General features: G+C 49.2%; 9 protein-coding genes across 9 annotated transcripts; 6 read left to right on the top strand and 3 right to left on the bottom strand.

Moving 5' to 3' along the window:
- Positions 1-439: 439 nt before the first annotated feature.
- Positions 440-2,431, top strand: AKAW2_10483A (uncharacterized protein; the record flags this gene model as incomplete). Its single annotated transcript, XM_041687690.1, has 2 exons — positions 440-499; positions 551-2,431. 2 exons carry the CDS (start codon positions 440-442, stop codon positions 2,429-2,431), a joined length of 1,941 nt encoding a protein of 646 aa, XP_041537203.1.
- Positions 2,432-2,818: 387 nt separating this feature from the next.
- Positions 2,819-5,332, bottom strand: AKAW2_10482S (uncharacterized protein; the record flags this gene model as incomplete). Its single annotated transcript, XM_041687679.1, has 5 exons — positions 2,819-3,048; positions 3,170-3,423; positions 3,480-3,851; positions 3,904-5,088; positions 5,136-5,332. The coding sequence occupies 5 exons, from the start codon at positions 5,330-5,332 to the stop codon at positions 2,819-2,821; spliced, it is 2,238 nt and encodes a 745-aa protein (XP_041537202.1).
- A 487-nt stretch (positions 5,333-5,819) lies between these two features.
- On the top strand, positions 5,820-6,919 carry AKAW2_10481A (amidohydrolase family protein; the record flags this gene model as incomplete). Its single annotated transcript, XM_041687668.1, has 3 exons — positions 5,820-5,871; positions 5,948-6,718; positions 6,786-6,919. 3 exons carry the CDS (start codon positions 5,820-5,822, stop codon positions 6,917-6,919), a joined length of 957 nt encoding a protein of 318 aa, XP_041537201.1.
- Positions 6,920-8,976: 2,057 nt separating this feature from the next.
- AKAW2_10480A (MDR family MFS transporter) lies at positions 8,977-10,753 on the top strand (the record flags this gene model as incomplete). The annotated part of the gene is made up of 2 exons (XM_041687657.1): positions 8,977-9,186; positions 9,251-10,753. 2 exons carry the CDS (start codon positions 8,977-8,979, stop codon positions 10,751-10,753), a joined length of 1,713 nt encoding a protein of 570 aa, XP_041537200.1.
- A 1,868-nt stretch (positions 10,754-12,621) lies between these two features.
- On the top strand, positions 12,622-13,949 carry AKAW2_10479A (Zn(II)2Cys6 transcription factor domain-containing protein; the record flags this gene model as incomplete). The annotated part of the gene is made up of 3 exons (XM_041687645.1): positions 12,622-12,723; positions 12,788-12,814; positions 12,864-13,949. 3 exons carry the CDS (start codon positions 12,622-12,624, stop codon positions 13,947-13,949), a joined length of 1,215 nt encoding a protein of 404 aa, XP_041537199.1.
- Positions 13,950-14,290: 341 nt separating this feature from the next.
- Positions 14,291-14,620, bottom strand: AKAW2_10478S (uncharacterized protein; the record flags this gene model as incomplete). The annotated part of the gene is made up of 1 exon (XM_041687634.1): positions 14,291-14,620. One exon carries the CDS (start codon positions 14,618-14,620, stop codon positions 14,291-14,293), a length of 330 nt encoding a protein of 109 aa, XP_041537198.1.
- Positions 14,621-15,589: 969 nt separating this feature from the next.
- Positions 15,590-16,386, top strand: AKAW2_10477A (uncharacterized protein; the record flags this gene model as incomplete). The annotated part of the gene is made up of 3 exons (XM_041687623.1): positions 15,590-15,609; positions 15,676-15,785; positions 15,851-16,386. The coding sequence occupies 3 exons, from the start codon at positions 15,590-15,592 to the stop codon at positions 16,384-16,386; spliced, it is 666 nt and encodes a 221-aa protein (XP_041537197.1).
- Positions 16,387-16,462: 76 nt separating this feature from the next.
- On the bottom strand, positions 16,463-17,833 carry MAP1_1 (methionine aminopeptidase 1; the record flags this gene model as incomplete). Its single annotated transcript, XM_041687612.1, has 5 exons — positions 16,463-16,560; positions 16,616-17,162; positions 17,233-17,552; positions 17,604-17,634; positions 17,690-17,833. The coding sequence occupies 5 exons, from the start codon at positions 17,831-17,833 to the stop codon at positions 16,463-16,465; spliced, it is 1,140 nt and encodes a 379-aa protein (XP_041537196.1).
- Positions 17,834-18,570: 737 nt separating this feature from the next.
- Positions 18,571-20,269, top strand: AKAW2_10475A (putative methionine aminopeptidase, type II; the record flags this gene model as incomplete). The annotated part of the gene is made up of 7 exons (XM_041687601.1): positions 18,571-18,613; positions 18,670-18,831; positions 18,895-19,499; positions 19,551-19,814; positions 19,863-20,024; positions 20,077-20,163; positions 20,213-20,269. 7 exons carry the CDS (start codon positions 18,571-18,573, stop codon positions 20,267-20,269), a joined length of 1,380 nt encoding a protein of 459 aa, XP_041537195.1.
- Between the last annotated feature and the right edge of the window lie 32 nt (positions 20,270-20,301).

The raw sequence follows: 20,301 nt of genomic DNA, 5'->3' as shown, positions 1-20,301 counted from the left end.
GAGGGTGTAACAACATCTGCGTAGGAGTCAGTTTATAGCCAAACGATATTCAACGCAGTCCTGAGTAGAAGACTGAAGCTTTCATCATTAGGGCATGGTGTGTTGGAGGGGACATGTACTAGTCCCCTTTAAACTATATATATTCGCCGTCTCCGATCTGTAGATTTCCTTTTTCGATATGCATATAATGTACAGCGTCTGCTCTCATGTAGCTTCTTTGCCTTTCTAATAATAAACAGCATTTCAGTTGAGGTGAAGCTTTGTGTTATTTGAAAGTGGTGGACTTCTTGAATGCCGCAGTACTGTAAGCCATGGATACCAAGGCGGTGGCCACCGTGCATATTGACCGCATACCTCCGCCCCTTTCTGTTTCCCTCCTTCGCATCATCGATTACACTTACACCTTGATATCGAAGTCTCTGATTACATAAAAACACCCATGCATGATACACTAAGAGAAAAGTGTGACCGTCAAATACGGCCACCGCAACTATCCTTGGTCAGTGTATAATGACATGATAGACCGATTGCGCTAACATCCTAGTACTAGATCCTTCGCGATAACAATGTTCTCCAACTGGAGGAGCAACAACTTCAAGATGCACTCGAGCAGAGTCGAGAATATTGGTATCAAATTGCAAATTTGGCCTTTCACCTGCGGGAAGCAGGCTTTAGTTCGGAGTTCACAAATCCTCGTCTCGCTCTACACAGAATCCCGAAACTTCAAGTTCGTTCTGGACGGCTTCACGTTCGCCCCTATGGAATGACTCCTATACGCAGTCTTTGCTGTGAAGCTTCTTCAATCTGGACTCTGTCTACAGATCAGGATTGCGGCAAACTCAAGAAGCAGATGTCACACCTCACTTTCGTCCAAGTTGGCATTGCTGCTGCTACATCTTTTAGCTTCATCGAGGACGCGTTCAGTTCATGGAACGGCATGAGCGGAGGAAATGTCATTGGACCAAATTATCTCGGCATCCTTGCCCTTGGATGGTGCTATGTATTATGTGCACAGCTTGTGAAGATGCGAGGTGAAGACTCTTCTATGCAGTACACTCAATGCCAGGCAGGATACAGCGATGAAAGCCTACCTGACCCCTCACAAGTCCATGTCATCGATGTTGGGGAGGTGGACGAGAGTGTAGCTCGCTGGTGGTCCGCAATACTCGCACCGAATGAAGGATGGAAAGCTACCGTGAAGCAAACGCCCCAAGGGGAGTTCCTAGCCCCGTGGTCAGTTTCCCGTGCCTGCGAAACGCATTTCTCGATTAAATATCAGGGGACCCTCTCTCCAGACCCTGACCCAAAGCCCTTATCTTCAGAGAGAGCATTTAAGGCACTTGTTGAATTCGCACGTCTGCATGAATTGCAAAGCCAGTTCCCCATTGCTCTTACGATGGCTCTGACAATCCCCACACATAAGTATTATAGGTTGTCTGCCAAACTGCCTCTTCCCCGGGCTACTGGTTTTAAATCAATCACTACGCCCGTGAATGCTGAATGGATGAACTTGAAAGAAGACTTGCCCTACTATATGACCCTGAGTTGCAGCCCGGAAGTAATGATGTCGACCTTCTGTGGAGCATTCTGGGAGCAAGATGTCCCCTGCAATCTCGTCAGCCCATGGCTACATCCGATCATCAATGAAGTTTTAGGTGATTTGCCAGAAAATGAACTAGAAGTCCTTGCATTCATAGGTACAATCCGCCAGCCACGTTTCAGCGCATTTTGGATCGGGGCTATTGCCAGCGGTCTAGGCCCAGAAATCCTCCACAGAGTAAGAGGAGGCCATCCACCTCTTGACCGGGTCGCCTTTCCCTGGACGGGGTGTCCACAGAGCTTCATGGACGTTGCAGGATCGGGCCCATACACTTGCAAAGATCCGGATTACATTCTGAGAGAAGATGTCTGGCGGTTAACGAATTACCCTTCAACTGACGGGGACAATGAGAGCTATCAACATGGACCTAGAGTACCTTGGGCGCCGTGCGGAGCATCTCTCACAAGGGACTGTGCTCTCTATGTCACGGCACACTTGGATTGCCCCCGACATGAATATGAGTATGATCATTGGGTGTGGTACTTGCCGGATGGTACTCTAATGCAGGACCGAGGTTTCTCGGAACAAGTAACGCCAGCTGTATCAGAGAGTCGTTTCGACAATATCCAGTTAAAGACACGCAGGGAATTTAAGCGAACCCAGTTTGATCAGGAAGCTTCCAGAGAGGCCTCAGGGCAAGTGTTCTTGTGGTACTTCTTCGGTGGAGAAGGACTACCCTCGGAAAGCATTTATCAGGAAGAATGGCTTAAGGAGGTATGGGAAAATAATATGAGTGAGTTTGGCGGCGGTGAGTTTGATGATGGAGAGGTACCGGAACCGGTTGTCAAGTCTGGGGAGTTTGTTGATTCATGGCTTGATACTGTTAGTTGACACTGCCTAGGTGTCGCACAAGTTGCTTATTGGGGGAATAGCTTTAGCAGGGAGAAATTTACGGCACGTAATATATGATTGCCTGACAGATTCTTAAATCTTAGATGGCCTTGGTCCTTCTTCATGTCTTCCATTAGCGAAACTTTGCGTTATCAATGATTTATCACCTTCCGACAGCTCACGAATCAACACGATGCCAGTGCCACATATCTGGAACATCTATCCACGAGAGAAGACCAAGGTCATCCTCAAACGTGTTGGGGCCGATACCGGAATCTGTCCAGTTAGATGAGTCCAGGCCAGGGGTATCTTGGAAGGATGAAGTGTTTGGGCCATCGGGGGCAGGGTAGTGTGTATCGGCTTCGCCTGTGAGATTCCGATCGGAGTTCAGTTCCACATTAGAAATGGGCATAGATGAGGAGCGACCATGGACATATTGACTGAAAGCCGCCTGTAAGAAGCGAAGCGATGTCCGTGAGATTGGCTGAATGTACCCATGTGTGAGAGGATCTTCTCGCATTTCTCCCAGGCTTCTTGAACTCTGACAATATCGATCGAGTCGGATAGTGAGGGTACTGAGTGGGCCATTATGAGGACGAGGGCGCATGTAGAGGTGTCTGTTTCCGATAGTAAGTTTGATGTTTTAGCTTGTACCGTGTGATGTTCTGATAAAGGCTTGAGAGGAGAGAAACACGTATTACCACAACAAGAGGAAAGAGAGAATGGGTGACTACTTACAAAAGCCATTATACCACCAAGAATCAGTGTATGGTGTTGAGTATGTCTCATAGATTAAGTGAATAAGCTCAGTGGCAGTGGAAACACAGGTAGCTGCACATTTATCTACTATGCAGGATTGTAGGGTGCTCTCGGCATCTTTCCAGGCCGGATGTTTGTCTTTTCGGGATTCATGTGGGTGCTGGGGCGAAGTATAATCCGAGCACACCTGGGTAAAGATTGGTCGGTAGAGAAGTAGCCGGATGTAGTAGTACCTGAGACACTAAGTATATGTGATACTTTAATATTGGGCTAAAGCGAGATTGCTTACCGTGACTGAAGGATATTTCGTTGACGCTCAATAATATCCGATTCCTCAATGTGGCACTCTGGGCGACTAGAAGCGCTCCAGCTTAGATAGGGTGGTAGGGTGTCCTTGAAGGACTGTAGCTGCCGTTCCAGTTCTAAAAGGGAATCGAAGTTTCCTTCGGACCATGGTGTCGATCGTTTTGATTCCTCGTTGAAACGGCCTCGCCACATGTTATACACATCTGAAAGAATCCTATCCAGAATTCGATAGAGCTTGATAGTTGCCACGTAGAACCCCATAGTAAGAGGAACATCCTTCCCTGTGGCAAAAGGCAATGGAATCGGGGAGAGATGGCTGGTCATGCTTGGCCGACCGTGTGTCATGCTCACGAAGCTAGACAGTGAGTCATTCAGGTGAATAGAGCCGTTCACAGTAGAGCACTTACACATCTAGCATAACACATCCATGCCATGTCCTGCGCCGTACTTCCGCTTCTAATACTGTCATCGAGGACCCTTTGTTGGTTTCATGCAAGCCCAGGCCTTGGGCGAGGCGGCATGCTAACCCAATGGCATTCCAGCATCTACTAGGGTACGGGCTGCTCTGCAAGTATAGAGCGACAATAAGAAGAGTCTGAACTACTCCGACTGTATGGATCTCGAGGAGATCAAGTCCTACGAAGCGTTTGCAGCGGAGGAAGAAGGAGTGGGCTGTTGCCTCTCGCTCCTGCAGCGGAAGGTCTGAGAAATGGCATCCAAGCGCAAACATCCCATTTAGAGCACAATGGAGCACGATCGATTTGGGGGACGAGTCAGACCTTCCTCCGAGGCCGATATGCATGTCTGGTAGCTTGTTCATACCATCCCTTTCCGACTTCCACAGGTTATCGTACGCTTTCTCGAAGCTAGGTCGATCGAAAAATGGGTAGATGCAGGCCACACGGTCAAGAAAGCAATTCAGAAGGTGATCTGCTAGTGAGCGGGGTGGGAGTGTGAAGTCATTGAGTCGGTACTGTGTGTTAGGTGACTCGTGATACTGGCAATCCATTGATGAGGTATTGGTACCACCTTTGGCCCGGGGCGAAGATTGCATAGGGACAGACAACCGTGCAAATCTCATCAGTGATGCAATGGAGGAAGATCCATAGAATTCCCGAGGTGGAGCTGGAGATGCCAAAGTATCATCTGGCGTCGAGATTTGGCCCATTGCCGTGACACGACCAGGGGTGTCAAAGTGTGGAGATGCGGAGGTCTGCTCCCCACGGAGGGGATTGCGGTTCGGATCGTTCCGAGGGTGGTTGGACATCCTTTGAGATGCTTCTTCTGCTTCTTGAAGAGAAGATAGAGAATTCTGGGGTGGATGATCTCTTGGGAGTGTTCTTGAAGTATGCAGGCTCCGGCCATCCGAAAGCCGCTCATCGTGGGGAGAACTGTCATTCTCTTGACACACTAGGCTACCTTGGGCAACCCTTGAGGAGGACGACTGCCGATTCCGATTTGAATACTGAGGTTCATGTGAAGGTGAGTCTTTCTGGTGTGGTGAGTCCCTGTGTAGATCCGGTGCTGACACCCCGGCCCGTAGACATAGATCCTCGAGTTCAGTGATGCGCGACCGTAGGACCCGGATGTACCTGTTCTGTCAGCGAAAGTACTGATTAATCTATTAGAAATAACTCACTCATCTTGACTAGCGGTCCTGGGGTTATCCATGCTGTATGAGCATTGGGCAATTCCATAGGACTTTCGGTCGCATGACCCACAGATCGGTTTGCCTCCATCACAGCGGATCTTTTTCTCCCGGCATGGATCGCACGCCAATGCGACTTTCCGTCGCATGGGACGCTGCTTGGCAACACCGCTAGATTTTGGGGGCATCTTGTCCCTTCCTGAGCCTAACTAGAACATTGGATTTGCTGCCACAGGGTTTTGCATATTGATGTTATTCAGGAGCCAGCCAGCTGGTCGTTGTGGCACCGGTCAGCTGATCGTGGACGGGCTCCGGAACGATCCGAACATCTGCAGTTGAGACAATCCCCTTCTTTTGTGACTTCTTGTGTACAGAGAGACAGTTGTCTACTTGAGATACGCCATGTTAGAAACTACTGAGGCTTTATCATCACAAATTCTTACAATATCTTCTTTACACTGCGAAATAGCGAGTAGTTGTGGCCGAGTCCGACAGCTGGCCGGATATCTCGGCAAACCTGGTAAACCTTCTGCTCGGGATGCACCCGAGACGTGACGCAGTGGCTGAACTTGGATGATGCACTTTCTGTATATAAACCATTGCTTTTCTGTCAATCGTTACCATCCTATCAGTACATAGAGTACACTTTCTGAACCTCGCTTGCCTTAAAGAACAATGTCGAAGATCGATACCCATCATCACTTTGTGCCGCAGTTCTATGCCGAAGGTACGCCCAACCCACGTTCGCTCAGACTATATATGACCCTACATCCATACTGACTTAACTGTTTTGAACGGCCTAGCGGTCGAACGTGCAGGAGGTGACCCCTCCGGCTGGCCAACTCCGAAATGGAGCGCTGAAGCATCACTGGCTTCTATGAATAAGAATGGCACCCAGAAAGCGATCTTGTCTTTAACAGCCCCTGGAGCTGTCATCGCTCCGAACGACAACAGCCGGCGCGCCTTGGCCCGACAGGCAAACGAATATACGGCCCAATTGAGGGACGAGCAACCAGAGAGATTCGGGTTTTTTGCGGCATTGCCATGCCTGCTAGACACCGAGGGCACACTCGAAGAAATTCGGTACAGTCTAGATGTACTCAAGGCCGAAGGTGTAACCCTATTCACCAGATACGGCACCGGAAATCACTATCTAGGTCATCCGGACTTCCGCCCCATCTGGGAGGAGCTCAACCGTCGCAGAGCCGTTGTGTTCATACACCCTACCCACCCGGCTGATACCCACCGCGTTAACCCTCAGCTACCTCAACCAGCCATTGATTATCCCCATGAGACCACTCGCACTGCTGTGGACCTTCTTACTACAGGAACAAAGGCGGCTTTTCCTGACTGCAAAGTCATCCTCTCTCACGCCGGTGGCACTCTCCCTTACCTGATTTCCCGCCTGACCACTGTCACTAAGTCCCCAGAGGTGGAGTACAAACCCTATGGTCGCGGTCCTGATGAGATGGTAGAAGACTTCAAATCATTCTATTTTGACTTGGCTCTTTCCAGCTCACCGGCTGTGCTGACTCTTCTACTGAGCCTCGTGCCTCATGATCACATTGTATATGGTAAGGACGCCTCCCCTTTCTTAAGACCTATCGCATACATACTGTGATCTGATGCTAACAGCTGCAGGTTCCGATTTACCTTACGCCAATAACAACAAAATTGCTGGGTTCAAGGAGGCTCTGGATGAGTATCCTCTAGACCAAGACTTGAGGGACCGTATCTACTACGCAAATGCCCAGAAACTTCTCGCTCGTCACTGAGCGATACGGTGACACAGTTTCTGGGATCCGCGAAATGCGTGAAATCCTTGTATATATGTTTACGTTCATTATAGTACATAAAACACTAACAAATAGCTATCGCCCTCATGTAATTTCAACACATCCTTGTTTGGTGGCTTGAAAAGTGATAACATAATCAAGCAAAACGCTTGTAGAAGAATTGCATGTATCCCAAGCTGCACCTTCGCAGGCAGGTAGCCTGATTATGGTTTTTCTCTGTTCAGCTAGGAATTCCCATCAGTACCAGTTCATTCGCACACTATGGCTACATCGACAACAGTCACCTTACAACAACATCTGGGCTCTCTCAGACCAGTATTCCCAGAAAGTAATTATTGATGCCAGACATTACCGTTAAAACTTCTAAGAAGGTGATACCGGAGCGCCATAAGGTCAAAAGGTACCGAGTAGACGAACAAGAAGAGTCTTGGTTCTATGCTGAGAGACCTAGTCCTTTTGTGTACGAGAGTCTGGTCTAACCAGTGACTGACCTTGAAGTTCAGCCAGACCAGGCGGGAAAATTCTCATGTGAAGCATGGCTGGGGTCGCATGAGATTATGGTCTATTTAAAAAGAGGCCAATATTGACCTCAGCGCCACCTAACTATGTGACAGGGATCCTTTCCAATTCGATTAATGTTACATTGAGCCTTACAGGTAGAAGCTACAGGGATCTTGGGTCTTCCACCTTCAACCAGCGCTCATACACCATTTCTTGTAAGCTCTTATCCAATCTCATGTATCTTAGCTGTACCCGAAAGTGCGTCTCTGCTTGCATTGGATGAGCTACATGCTATTTACACAGATTTAGGTATCCTTAGACCTTATCCAATACAGAAAAAACTAGGCGAGTCGTGTTTCGAATGCAACTGGACCCTTTTCCCCCACGAAGTTACCCGCCTCTTTTCGTATGTCTAGGTTCGCTGTCATTCGGTAGATATAACTTAGGCGACTATTGAAATATTGTGTTGATGTGTTCGTGGGTCTACACGGCCATAGACTGGAAACAGATGCGGAACCTCCTAGCTCAATCAAGAACAATACTCTTCTTCCTCATTTGTATTATTCACCACTCTGAACGACAGGCGCAATAAAAGCACCTCAGTAGCAGCTCTCGGAATGAATTATCCTGGCTCTTCGTGCATGCATCGATTCTGAATATTATGCAAATCATCCAGGGATTTTTCCGATTAGCAGTGCCGCATATCCGGATTCTCCTCGGAACCTTCCGGCAGAATAGCCAGGAGCCTCGGGTACGTCCCGGGTGCTTAGACATTCCTTAAGTTAACTTTCCTAGATTGTACGTACGATATCTTAGGGTCCCATAACATCAAATGTATTCTAATATTCTTGCATGACAGAAATTATGGACAAGGTTAGTTGCATAAAAAACTTTTGACTGGTCGCATCGGCCCTTGGGGTCAATAAGATTCATACCCAACATCGCGTTGTCCCTAGTTCTATGAAAACCATTGTCAGAGAGTAGAAAACTCGGAAACGAAAGTCGAATGTGATGTTTAATATCTGGTGCTTTACATGCCACCAGCTACTTTGGAGTCCTATTCACGGGCGATCAGGACGAGACGAGTCGGCTTCCAGCGATTTGAAAGACTACCACCAAGGCATCCGCACCTGGAGTGCTTCTCACCGGTTCATCAGGGGCTTAATCGACACTATTGCATAATCTGAAACAGGCCAATAAAGGATATTTTGATGTTGCCGGTTCCTGAGACATTTTATGGAAGACCGCGTATGTTGTCTCTGAATAACCACATCACGCATCGTATGGATCCTTGTAGAGGAACACAAAGCGCCACTAAAAGCAACCTTTATGGTTTGTTTTCTGTATTTCCAACCTCGGCCTCATCACTCTCCGGACGCAACACAAATCAAGCACAAAAACATCCTACAATGCTCGTAGCACTGCTGTGAGACCCCAGCTTCTATTAGAGCATCCAATTCACTTTTCCTGCCCTCAACTGCTCATCTGTGACCTTGTGTTCACCTCTCACCTTCAATATCAGCCAGCCAGTTCCGATGTCTGGTCTATCATCTATTCAAGATAGCAGTGGAGCAGTATGTGAGAAGGAGACTGTTGTGGAAGAAGTCTTGTCTGGCTCTACCTCATCTAGTGGTATAGATGTGCCACAGCAGATAGAAACTGTCGGCTCACCGACATATCCCCCACTTGCAAAAACCATCCTCGTCGCCCTCGCTTTGTACATTGCTGTATTTCTCGTCTCTCTGGTAAGCCTGGAAAGTCACAATTTATATCCTCTCAATAACTTACTCTATAACCGGGCATGCGCAGGACCGCTTGATCGTGGCTACGGCAACTCCGAAGATCACAGATCATTTCCATAGTATTGGCGATATTGGCTGGTATGGAAGCTCGTATATGTTAGCAGCGTCTGCATCCCAGCTTACATACGGTCGCATCTACACCTTCTATCCGATTAAATGGGTTTTCCTTCTCTCCATCTTTATTTTCGAGGTCGGCTCCGCTATCTGCGGTGCTGCACCCTCCTCCTTCATACTCATCCTGGGCCGCGCGATAGCAGGACTCGGAACAGCAGGCATATACTCCGGGGCTGTTATTATCATCGCTCTTACTGTGCCCCTCCGCTTGCGACCGGTGTTTCAAGGAGCCGTTGGTGCTATCATCGGCATATCATCAGTGTTGGGCCCAATTCTTGGTGGAGTATTTACCACGGAGGTCAGCTGGAGGTGGTGTTTCTATATCAACTTGCCCCTAGGAGGCCTTGCGGTTATCGCGATATTCTTTCTGCTAGACGTTCCTCCACCTGAAAAGGGGGACTGGAGACTCAGAGAGAAGTTCAATCAACTCGACCCTATCGGGAACCTGCTAATGGCTCCCGCTGTAACCTGTCTCCTTCTTGCACTTCAATGGGGCGGTACCACGTACAACTGGAGCAACTGGCGCATTATCTTTCTCTTCGTTATGTTCGGGACGTTATTCGGCATCTTCGCATTTGCAGAGTACCGTCTCGGAGAGAAAGCAATGGTCCCCCCTCGCATCTTCAAGCAACGTTCAGTCCTTGCAGGAATTGTGTTCACCATGTGTACTAGTGCAAGCACTATGGTCATGCTTTACTACCTTCCGATCTGGTTCCAAGCCATCAAGAACGTCGATGCCGAAAAATCGGGCATTATGAATTTACCTCTAGTTCTCGCTATGGTTGTGGGCTCCATTGGTTCTGGCTCCCTCGTCAGCCTTCTGGGTTACTACAACCCCTTCATGTTTGCAGGCGTTATTTTCATGTCTATTGGAGCTGGATTACTCAGTACATTTCAACCGGATACCGACCACCCCAAATGGATTGGGTATCAAGTTATTTTCGGTTTTGGCCTAGGTCTTGGTGTTCAACAAGCGAATGTCGCTGTGCAGACGTGCCTAGATCCTGTCGACATTCCGGTCGGTGCATCGCTTCTCATGTTTTCGCAACAGTTAAATGGGGCAGTGTTTCTAGCGGTTGCGCAGAACCTTTTCACAAACTTCTTTACAGCAAACTTGGATGATATCGAGGGCATCTATGCCACATGGGTCATTGCAAGTGGTGCGACTACCATACGAAAATTGGTGCCACCTGCAAAGCTGCCAGTGGTTCTTAAAGCGTACAGCGACGCCATCATGAAGACATTCGTCCTGGCGTTAGCCATGTCCTGTTTGGCCCTGTTCCCGACACTTGCTATGGAGTGGAAGAATGTAAAGAGGGTAGCTAAAGGTATTGAGAATGGCGATGATGCATCAGGGAGTAGTGATAGCAAGAGGCAGCCATCGGAGGCATGCTGAGCGATGTCTAGAGAATTTGGAGAACACAAGGGAACTTCTTTCCCATATCTAGCGTTATACGCTTCCATCAGCGAGGGTATTGATCTAAGGTGATATCTACATAGAAGTGTCCGTCTAAGCAGACATCAGCGTCTCACCTAGCTATTTATGCTATAAATACAGTGTCGACTTAGAAGCTTTTACCATCACTCTATGATAAGGACTATTCGAATACTTTATTCACAAGGTGTGATCAGTAAGATCTAAAGCATAGTCACTGCAATTAATCAACACCTAATTATTAGCTTCTGATCACGCGTAACATTGATATGGGTCAGGTGATAGATAGTCGCGCTGTTTGCTTACCTGTGCCACAACATACCTTCAGCGTAAACCCTCTCCCATGTCAACTGTCGCGCGCAGAACGCTTCGAAGTGACGACAGTAACAATCAATGTGCCCTCATTCTCTAACTTTAGAACTAATCGTCCTCACCTTTCTTGGCTGGAGAGCGACCTGAGTGTAAATGACTTAGTTTCTCGGGCAAAATACTAAGCGCTGTCAGTTACCGACTGAGAACCGGAGATTAATGTTGGCTGGGAGTGTGACCCTCGTGTATCTTGCAAGAGTTGACTCATTCGACGACGCTGATAGGTTCTGGGTTACAGGATACCCATCCCATCCCGACTGCCTGCTAGTGGAAATTTGAGCGATGATTTGAGGAACTCCCCAACACACCTAACACCGGTCTAGGGAGTGACGAGTCATTTCGAACCAATCTTGAGCGCGCAAGAATGTGCGGGGGACGCCTGGGTTGGTTCGGGAATCCTAGGCTAGAGCAGCAACTCTTATCCTACTTGGTCCATTGAAGAAAACACCGCATTTGATCATCCAGAGCCCATCAAGATGGGTGGCGATAGAAACCCCGCTTCAGGTTTGGGAGTTCATCCAATTCAGGAGGGAACGAAGTGTCGGGGTTGGATTCCAATAGGTGTCCCCATTACGCGCGCTTAGTGCGATGGTTCTTGGAAGAGCGGAGACATATCCATGATTCATAGGTGCATTCAGCCTAGCACCGCCCACTGATACCGTCTGGGTCAGCCGATGGCCACACATTCATGTCACCATTGTGAGATTGGCGTCTATTTCCGCTCTCATTCACTTAACCAACTCAGCCGCCAGCAGGCTTGGGTAGCCAAAAAGCGAAGCATAAGCGCCGTCCGGCAGGATCTCGTTAAATTCAGCGTGGTGTGTGGAACGGATACAGTGCATTAGCTTCCGGGCCGCATCCAAACGCAACTTAGCGGAATTTACAGAGCCTAATTGGCGAAAAAGGATCTTCGGACGGCTGAGCCAAGGATTGTTGTGGGATACCCCGCTCCTCCGATCGAGGGAATGTGATTCCGTCAATGTAGCGAGATAACGCAAGTGGGCGTGACGCCTTAACTTCCCAATCAGCTGCTACAGGGATCGGGGCGGCTAACCTGAGTCACCATGCGTAAGGCCATCAATCAGAATGGTCCAATTTATCGACGGTGTTCCGAAGGTCAACCTTAGCTGCAGTAGCGGCTTCTACTTCTTAGCGGTTAGCTTAGCGGCAGACACCAAGCAGTATGCGGCACAGTGAACTCGCAGGCGGGAAACAAGGCGCGATATCATCCCCAGGACAAGTTGTGATTCTAGACCCACCCTACTTGGTATCATCTGGCGGCATGAGAGAGCATCTATACTATTGCGTTCTTGATGACATTTAAGGGGAGATGGCTCCGCCCTTCATTGACAATATCTCAGGATTCAGGTCTGGATGAGAATCTTTTCTATTTCGAACACAAAATCTACAGCCATCTTTCAACCAGTGCTCTCAAGAATATTTGAAAGGAGATTCACGTAATGCTCGGTGCATTTCGCTGCAACAACAGTACGTCTAAGAATCTGGAGTTCATTGATTTATCGAGAAAGGTCGGTATGGATTCTCGCAATTCTGCTGTACTGGTAGGTGATCTATCCATAATCGTCTGGGCGACATAGATTGGCGATGCTGACATGTTGTCATCAGGCATGTGAACCTTGCCGGGCTCAAAAGGTCAGTCAGATAGCGATCAAACCTCCGATAGGGACTAATACTTGTAAAGCTCAAATGCAATGGTGATCTGTATGGCTGCGAAAGATGCCAAGAATCATCCACAGATTGCACGTACCGCACCCCTACGCCCGCATCCTCCACGCCGTTAAGCTTGAAACATTCCACCTCAGATCTCCCGGCACTTCCCTTGAAGCGGCGGCGGACCAATGGTGTGGGAGCACTGCGTATACATTGCCCGTCGCCAGTTGGACCAACCCCCAGAATACAGTCACCACTCGTACGGCCCGAGCCCGTCTTGGTCAATTCCTACCAAGACTGGGGTCAATTTTGCAACATGAATACGACGGAACACCCAGGGCTGAACCTAACCCTAGAAGATAATTTGCCCTGTTACCCAACGGCGCCTTTGATCTCAGAGGCACATCTGAAGCCCTCACATTTGGTGTCACCAGCTACATCGGATTCGAGTGAAGTCGGTCCCAGCGTCTTTGTTCGGAATCCTCATACCCCTGTCACATCACAGGACCCATCTAAGAATCAGGGCCAGAGTTGCAAGTGTATCCAGTCCCTTGCCGACACACTGGAGAGGGTTGGAGGCGACAACGACCAAAGGAGTAATATCGACCACAGTGAGCGTCTCGATTACTTGCTGACGTCTTTGCACACCGGTGTCGATACATGTACTCGGGTACTCGACTGCGGCAGCTGTGACATCTGTGCCACAAACTCGATGATCTTCATGGCTTTGATCCAGCAGCTTGCCATAAGGTCGAGAGACCTCTGCGATCTACTACTATCGCTCCAGGACAAGCCACAGAGGACCTTGCCAGACGACCCTGCAGATCTCCAACCCGAAGCTAGCGTCTTTATAGGGCGGTATCAGATCCAAATTGAGGCTGTATGTCGGGAGCTCGTCCACACCTTGGCCAACATTCATTTCCGGGATCTCCGCCGCTTACTAGCTCGTCTGCCTGATCTTATTGGAACGAAGCCAAGGGCGAATAAGATGCTTACTGAGGCCACTGAGACTTCCGAGAAGGCGTCTCATATTCTTGAAGGGATTCTAGTCAAGCGTGCTGCTGAGAAGGCAAAGAATCACGAGTTATACGGCTTGATTACGGAGAGAGGTCCTTGAGGAATTGCTTGTTACATTTATGCAAGGTGAGCTAAGATCATTCCTCTGATTGCGCATAGCATTCTTCTGATGACCCGTTTTCATGTTTAGATCATCCCGTTTCTTCTCCAGTCACCAACTCCGCTTGGTTTGGCTACCGCCAGTTTCAAGTTCCTCCTGGCAAACACTATGGGACAGATTGCGCATTCTCGGAGTTTGGGAGTTCGTCGGGAAACAGAGTTTGACTGAGCGTTTTGATTGTTAATACAAGCCTTGTTCATAGCCATTTCTTCAACGATATCAAATCACTTACCTTCTGCATTATGCATCGTACATGAAGCAACGCATCCAACAACCCGTCCCTACTCCTGAGTTGGCTTGTTCGGGGCACCCTTAACCGGAATTCTGATGGAGCCGTCCTCACGCTTGGCTGGGGCGCCCTTGACAGGGATCCGGATGACGCCGTCGGTTTCCTTCTCTGGGGCGCCCTTGACTGGAATCCTGCTCACACCGTCGTCCCGCTTAGCAGGAGCACCCTTCACAGGGATGCGGATGGAGCCGTCGTTACGTTCAGCCGGGGCGCCCTTGACGGGGATTCTGATAGAGCCATCCTCGGGTACCGGAAGTGGGCTTGCTAAAGCTGTAGCGATGAGAAGGGCTTTTGCCTGGAGGAAGATGGCCGAGAGCTTCATGGTTGGATCTTGAGTTGGGCAACGATGGTAGTACCAAAATAACAGTAGAAGTTTCCTGTGTTGGGAGCTATAGAGCGAACTAAGTACGGCGAAGTCTGAGCGATACCGCTTGCTTATGAATATCCCCTAGATTACTTTCTTATCCCTGTCGGCCAATAGTCCCATACCTCGACAACTAGTAGTAGTAGCCATACAACCGCACCAATTTCGGAATCCCCTCTGTAACTCCGAAAGAGCAACAGAAGGTCCAACCACAGCGAACATTGCGAAGCACCTCCACTCTTCCTTCTAAAGAGGAAATATTGCCCAGAAAGAAACAGCCTCCATAATGAGACAATTCACTCGAAGTGGCTTAGGGCACCATGTTCGCCGCTGCGAATAAGCCAACCACGTGCCATAGATAGGATACGCACATGGACTAATGCGAAACGCGCATATACTCGAACAGGAACGCATGCAGCCACATGAGAGGAGACACATGCATGTTTATGAATTAGGAAGGTCGATAAATGGTAAAGGGAGGCCAGATCGCGCCGAACTGGTTCGAACCCCTCATTTAATATACTAGTCTGGTGGGGCTGTCGGGGCTGAGTGTGATAGCTTCAATTAGGCTGATTGCTACTACGGATGGAGTTTCGGGGTTGTATGCGAATGGGATGTGATATTGCTTTTGGATTAGGAAGCATTGGTTACTGGTTGGTAGGGGGGGGGGTAAAAGGTATTGTTTGGGTTGATTGGTGGATTAGGTAGGTCTGGATACAATTGCGGTTATCCGATGCTCGGAGGGTGATATCGGCCCATATTGAGGCTAGTAGTGGCATAGCTTAGCTTCATATTACTTGGACAAGGTCTCTTTAATTGGCGTTGTATGTGCTGTGCCGCAGTTACTTATCTTGTGAGCCTTTGGAAGCACTCTGCATTCTACATCCCCTTCGTCACACCTAGAATCCTGGTGATCCATTAGCCGTCATGGGCTTCGAGTACGAACGGTAATTGCTTCTCTCCCTACAATCCACACTACATACACAGAAACTAATGCACAGGAACGCATGAAGGGTAACCAACGCCCGCTCCGATCCTGAGCTGGCAACTCCCAAGGACGCAGGCGATGAAGAAGACGAGGCTCTCCTACAACCCAACAAAACCAACACCAACAACAACTCGTGTCCCAAATACCACCCCTCCTATCTCATCAACCACATAAAAGCCCTCCTCCTCTCAACCCCAAAGTCTGTCCTCCTCCGAAACATCCTCATCCTTTCCTCGCCATCTGGGGTCTCATCAGCCTCGCCCACACCCTCATTCTCTCCATCATTCCCACAAATACGCACCCTCCCACCCCAAACACCTGTCACTGCGGTAACTCCACCACTGAAGCCCTCACCCTAGGGTGCAAATTTGACTCTCTAGCCGCAGCCTGGCTTCCACCACACTGCCGCGACGACGAGCTCACCGCGGAGTTTGAGCGCGCTGGGCCCAATCCCGACGGGAGCTGGACGTACTACGCAGACGATTACCACACCGTGCCCATGGCTATTGAGGAGGTTGCAGCTCTGGCGGATAATCAGTCTGCCAGAGTGCAAATGACGAGGGACTGGCATGTCGTGCATTGTTTGTTTTACTGGAGGAAGATGTTCCGCGTTAGGGACTTGGAAGGGGTGATTGTGGAGCCTAGCTTTGATCATGAGGAGCATATCAAGCATTGTATTGGGGTTGTGTTGGAGGATAGTTGGGGGACCGAGGCGAGGGTGGCGTTGGATACGTAGGTTGTGGTGGGGAAGATGGGGTGATTGTATTGTATTGCTATCTATGGGGTTCATACTATATACTATTTGCTGGTTATCACTCTGCAACTGGGTATGCAACTGGTCCGCCTGGAGAAGTTGGTAGTCTGGCTGTCAGAACCTCGACTCCGCCTGCTGTTACTAGGAGCGTATGCTCTGCGCAATTGTCAGTACACATAATTTTGTATTCACGTAGGAATAGTATACTCACCAAACTGCGCCGTCCTCTTCCCATCCATCGTCACCGCCGTCCAATTATCCGGCCAGATCATATTACTATACGTTCCCAGCGCCACCATCGGCTCAATGGTAAAGCACATACCCTCCTTCGCTGCTCCGACGGCCTTATTTCCAGCGTAATGCGGCACACTTGGCGAACAATGAAACACTGTGTTGATACCATGTCCACAGAACGATCGAATCACACTGCAGTCTCTCTTCCGCGCATGCGCTTCAATCACATCCCCATAAGCCCGGAACAATGCCCCAGGCTTGACCAGCTCAATCGCCAGGTCCAGACACTCCCGCGCTGTTTCGACAACCCGGACGGAATCGGGATCCGCCTTCGCCTTCTCTCCGACGTAGTACGTCTCATTAAGATCGCCGTGGTACCCGCCGTGGTAAAGCGTGACGTCGATATTGAGGATGTCACCGTCCACCAGGACACGCTGGTCGGGGATACCGTGGCAGATGACTTCGTTGAGGGAGGTGCAGACAGATTTGGGGAAGAAGTTGTAATTTAGTGGGGAGGGGTAGGACTGCATTTCTTCTGCATTAGCACCTCTGTGAGACTTTTATGGGATTCTGAGAAAGGGGAGGTGGGAATACATCACGCTCTATACAGGCCTTGTGCACAATCTCATCAATGTAATCCGTTGTCACCCCAGGCTTGATGGCAGCTGCTGCAATGTCTAGGACTTCGCGAGCGAGTCGACACACCTTCCGCATGGCATCCTGACCTGCCTTATCTAGGACGGTGAATTTGGCTCTCCGATCGTAGAAAGACTGTGCACTTTGTGGAATGCCACCTTGCCAGTAGTCTGGATGTTCGATGGTGGTGGGGACTGCGCGACGCTCGGATAGTGGGTAGACGGGTCGGAGCGAGCCGGTGAAGTTGAATGATGGAAAGGGGTTGTACAGAATAGTTTCTTATATTTCTCAGTCCCAGATTGATGATTCGGATACCGTTGATGACTTACGCTTTGCGCGGTGGATGGCTTTGTGTATTTTCTTGGTTGTTGTTAACTTTTTTTTTTCTCGTTGGGTATACGGCGTAATTACTTACCCAGCTACGCTGAAAACAATCTTGTGAGCAGAAGAAGCTTCCTCTAATCCCTAGTTTGAGACAGGTGGGACATTGCAGCGTGCTACATTCATTGTCACACCCGTCACCTAGACATCTGCGTTTTGCGACAAACTTGGAGGTCATGGTGTTTAGGTAGACGCTGCTGCGGTTGTGTGTAGCACAAAGTCGCTCTTGAGTATTTTGTTTGTCTGTGTAAATTAACACTGTTGGAGGTTGTCCAATAAATTATAGTACTCGTGGTTTTGAGGGCTTCCCCGCACATTGTTCCTAGATATACTCCCTGCCATGTTGGGTTGCCTAATAGAGACGGGCAGACTGCCCAGCAGAAGCCGACTTCGGGACATCGAAACAACCCCAAAACTACTAGTACCAGGCAATTAAAGTAGTATCACCGCTATCAATCCTGGTGGACAGAGAAAGTACATTGTTGAGGTCGACTAATATAGTGTTCTGTGCCACCTCCGACGGATGTCCGGCGCGACTAAACTCCGCTTTTGTTAGTGAGTCCATTGGCTGGAAGATAGATTACAACATCCGGCTGTACTATGGACCAAATCCTACACCAGTTTCATTATGCATTTGGTTTCCAGCATAACTCCGTTCTGAGAAATGATCTTCTCGGGCCATATCGATGGATGGCCTAGGGCTCCGATCCCCCGGATAGATTGTTAATCCGCAGTGTGGTCCCGTGGTTGTATTTACGGCGAGTGGGGCGGCGCTAATCCTAAAGTAGAGCGGGGATGACTAGACTCAAGACAAAGAAATCAAATGTCAGCATTGTCTTTCTTCCTTCTGTTTCACCATCAGACCAATATTATCCCTTCACAGTTGATGTCAGTATCGCGCCTTGAAATTGCAACATGGGATCGAAAAGCCCCGAAGGCCATCAGCAGACCCCTGATGGTATGACACCTGCGAAGCTTAAAGAAGCCCCCTTCTGATCTGTCTGCGTCATTTAGGCTCCAACTCCTCCGAGCTCAAGCCTGCCAATCCCAACCCCAAGCCTTCCCGCAATGGCTCCCAGTCGGCCGATTTGGATGGCGGAAATCTCGGCGATGACGATGATGATGACGGTGAAGCGAACGAAGAAGTGGAAGTGAAGACCTTCGCTGCGAATGCTGGTACGTTCAGACTCCACCCCAATTATGTTAACATCTGCATTCCTGACAATATACTACTTATAGACAAGAAAAAGAAACGCAAGAGGTCCAAGAAGAAGACCAAGAAAGCAACCCTGCCACTCAAGCAATCGAATCCTCCCCGTGTGCTGGTTTCGACTCTCTTCCCATCGGGATATCCCATTGGGGAGTGCGTGCCTTACAAGGACGATAATACCTCTCGCACTACGGACGAAGAATTGCGTTATTATTCACGTCTTTGGGATAATGGATTCCTCGACGAGTACCGTCAAGCTGCCGAGATTCATCGTCAGGTTCGCCAGTACGCCCAGAATGAGCTCATCAAACCCGGCGCGAGTCTCACTACAATTGCTGAGGGCATTGAGGACGGGGTCCGCGCCTTGTCTGGCCACCAGGGACTTGAACCCGGAGACGGTTTCAAGGCGGGAATGGGTTTCCCTACTGGGTTGTGCTTGAACAATGTTGCAGCCCATTGGACGCCCAACCCGGGTGCCAAGGATGTATATTTGGACAAAGGTGATGTGCTGAAAGTCGACTTCGGCGTTCATGTCAACGGCCGTATTGTCGACTCGGCTTTTACTGTGGCTTTCGACCACACGTACGACAACCTCCTGACGGCTGTGAAGGAGGCGACTAATACTGGCATCATGGTACGTCTTCCTTCCATGCCGCAATTCTAGATACATATCTAACTTCAACAGCATGCTGGCATTGACGCCCGAGTGAGTGAAATCGGCGCGGCGATCCAGGAAGTCATGGAAAGCTACGAGGTTGAGATTGCCGGAAAGACCCATCCTGTGAAAGCCATCCGGAATATTACCGGGCACGATATTCTTCGGTATAATATTCATGGTGGCAAACAGGTCCCGTTCATCAAGAACAACAGGCCGGACAAGATGGAGGAGGGTGAAGTCTTCGCCATCGAAACATTTGGAAGTACCGGCAGAGGCGTTCTCCACGATGATGTAGGTCTCTGTTCGTTCGATGTGTTTAGCAATACTAAAGCTCCTCAGGTGGGCGTCTATGGCTACGGCAGAAACACCGATGTCTCCGGTGCAAACCTGCGTCTTTCCTCTGCCAAGAATCTTCTCAAGACTATCGACGCCAATTTTGGAAGCCTTGTCTTCTGCCGTCGGTACCTTGAGCGTCTCGGGGTAGAGAAATACCATCTTGGGGTAAGTAGATGGGGCAACTTACATGTCGAATATTTCCTGACTCGTTATGCAGATGAGACATTTGATTGATAATGGCATTGTCGAATACTATGAGCCGCTTGTTGATGTGAAGGGTTCATACACGGCTCAGTTTGAACACGTAAGAGCTTCCCGCCCAATATAATCAGCCAAAGCCTAACAATTTCCAGACTATCCTGCTCCACAGTGGTGGAAAGGAAGTGATTAGTCGTGGTGACGACTACTAAGCTTTAGGCTCGGTTAAAGCTACATCTTTGCC

This window comes from Aspergillus luchuensis, chromosome 1 (assembly GCF_016861625.1).
Source record: "Aspergillus luchuensis IFO 4308 DNA, chromosome 1, nearly complete sequence".
Lineage (NCBI taxonomy): Eukaryota > Fungi > Ascomycota > Eurotiomycetes > Eurotiales > Aspergillaceae > Aspergillus > Aspergillus luchuensis.
The sequence above is the reverse complement of the archived record's forward strand: the minus strand, read 5'-3'. Positions and strand labels throughout refer to the sequence as shown.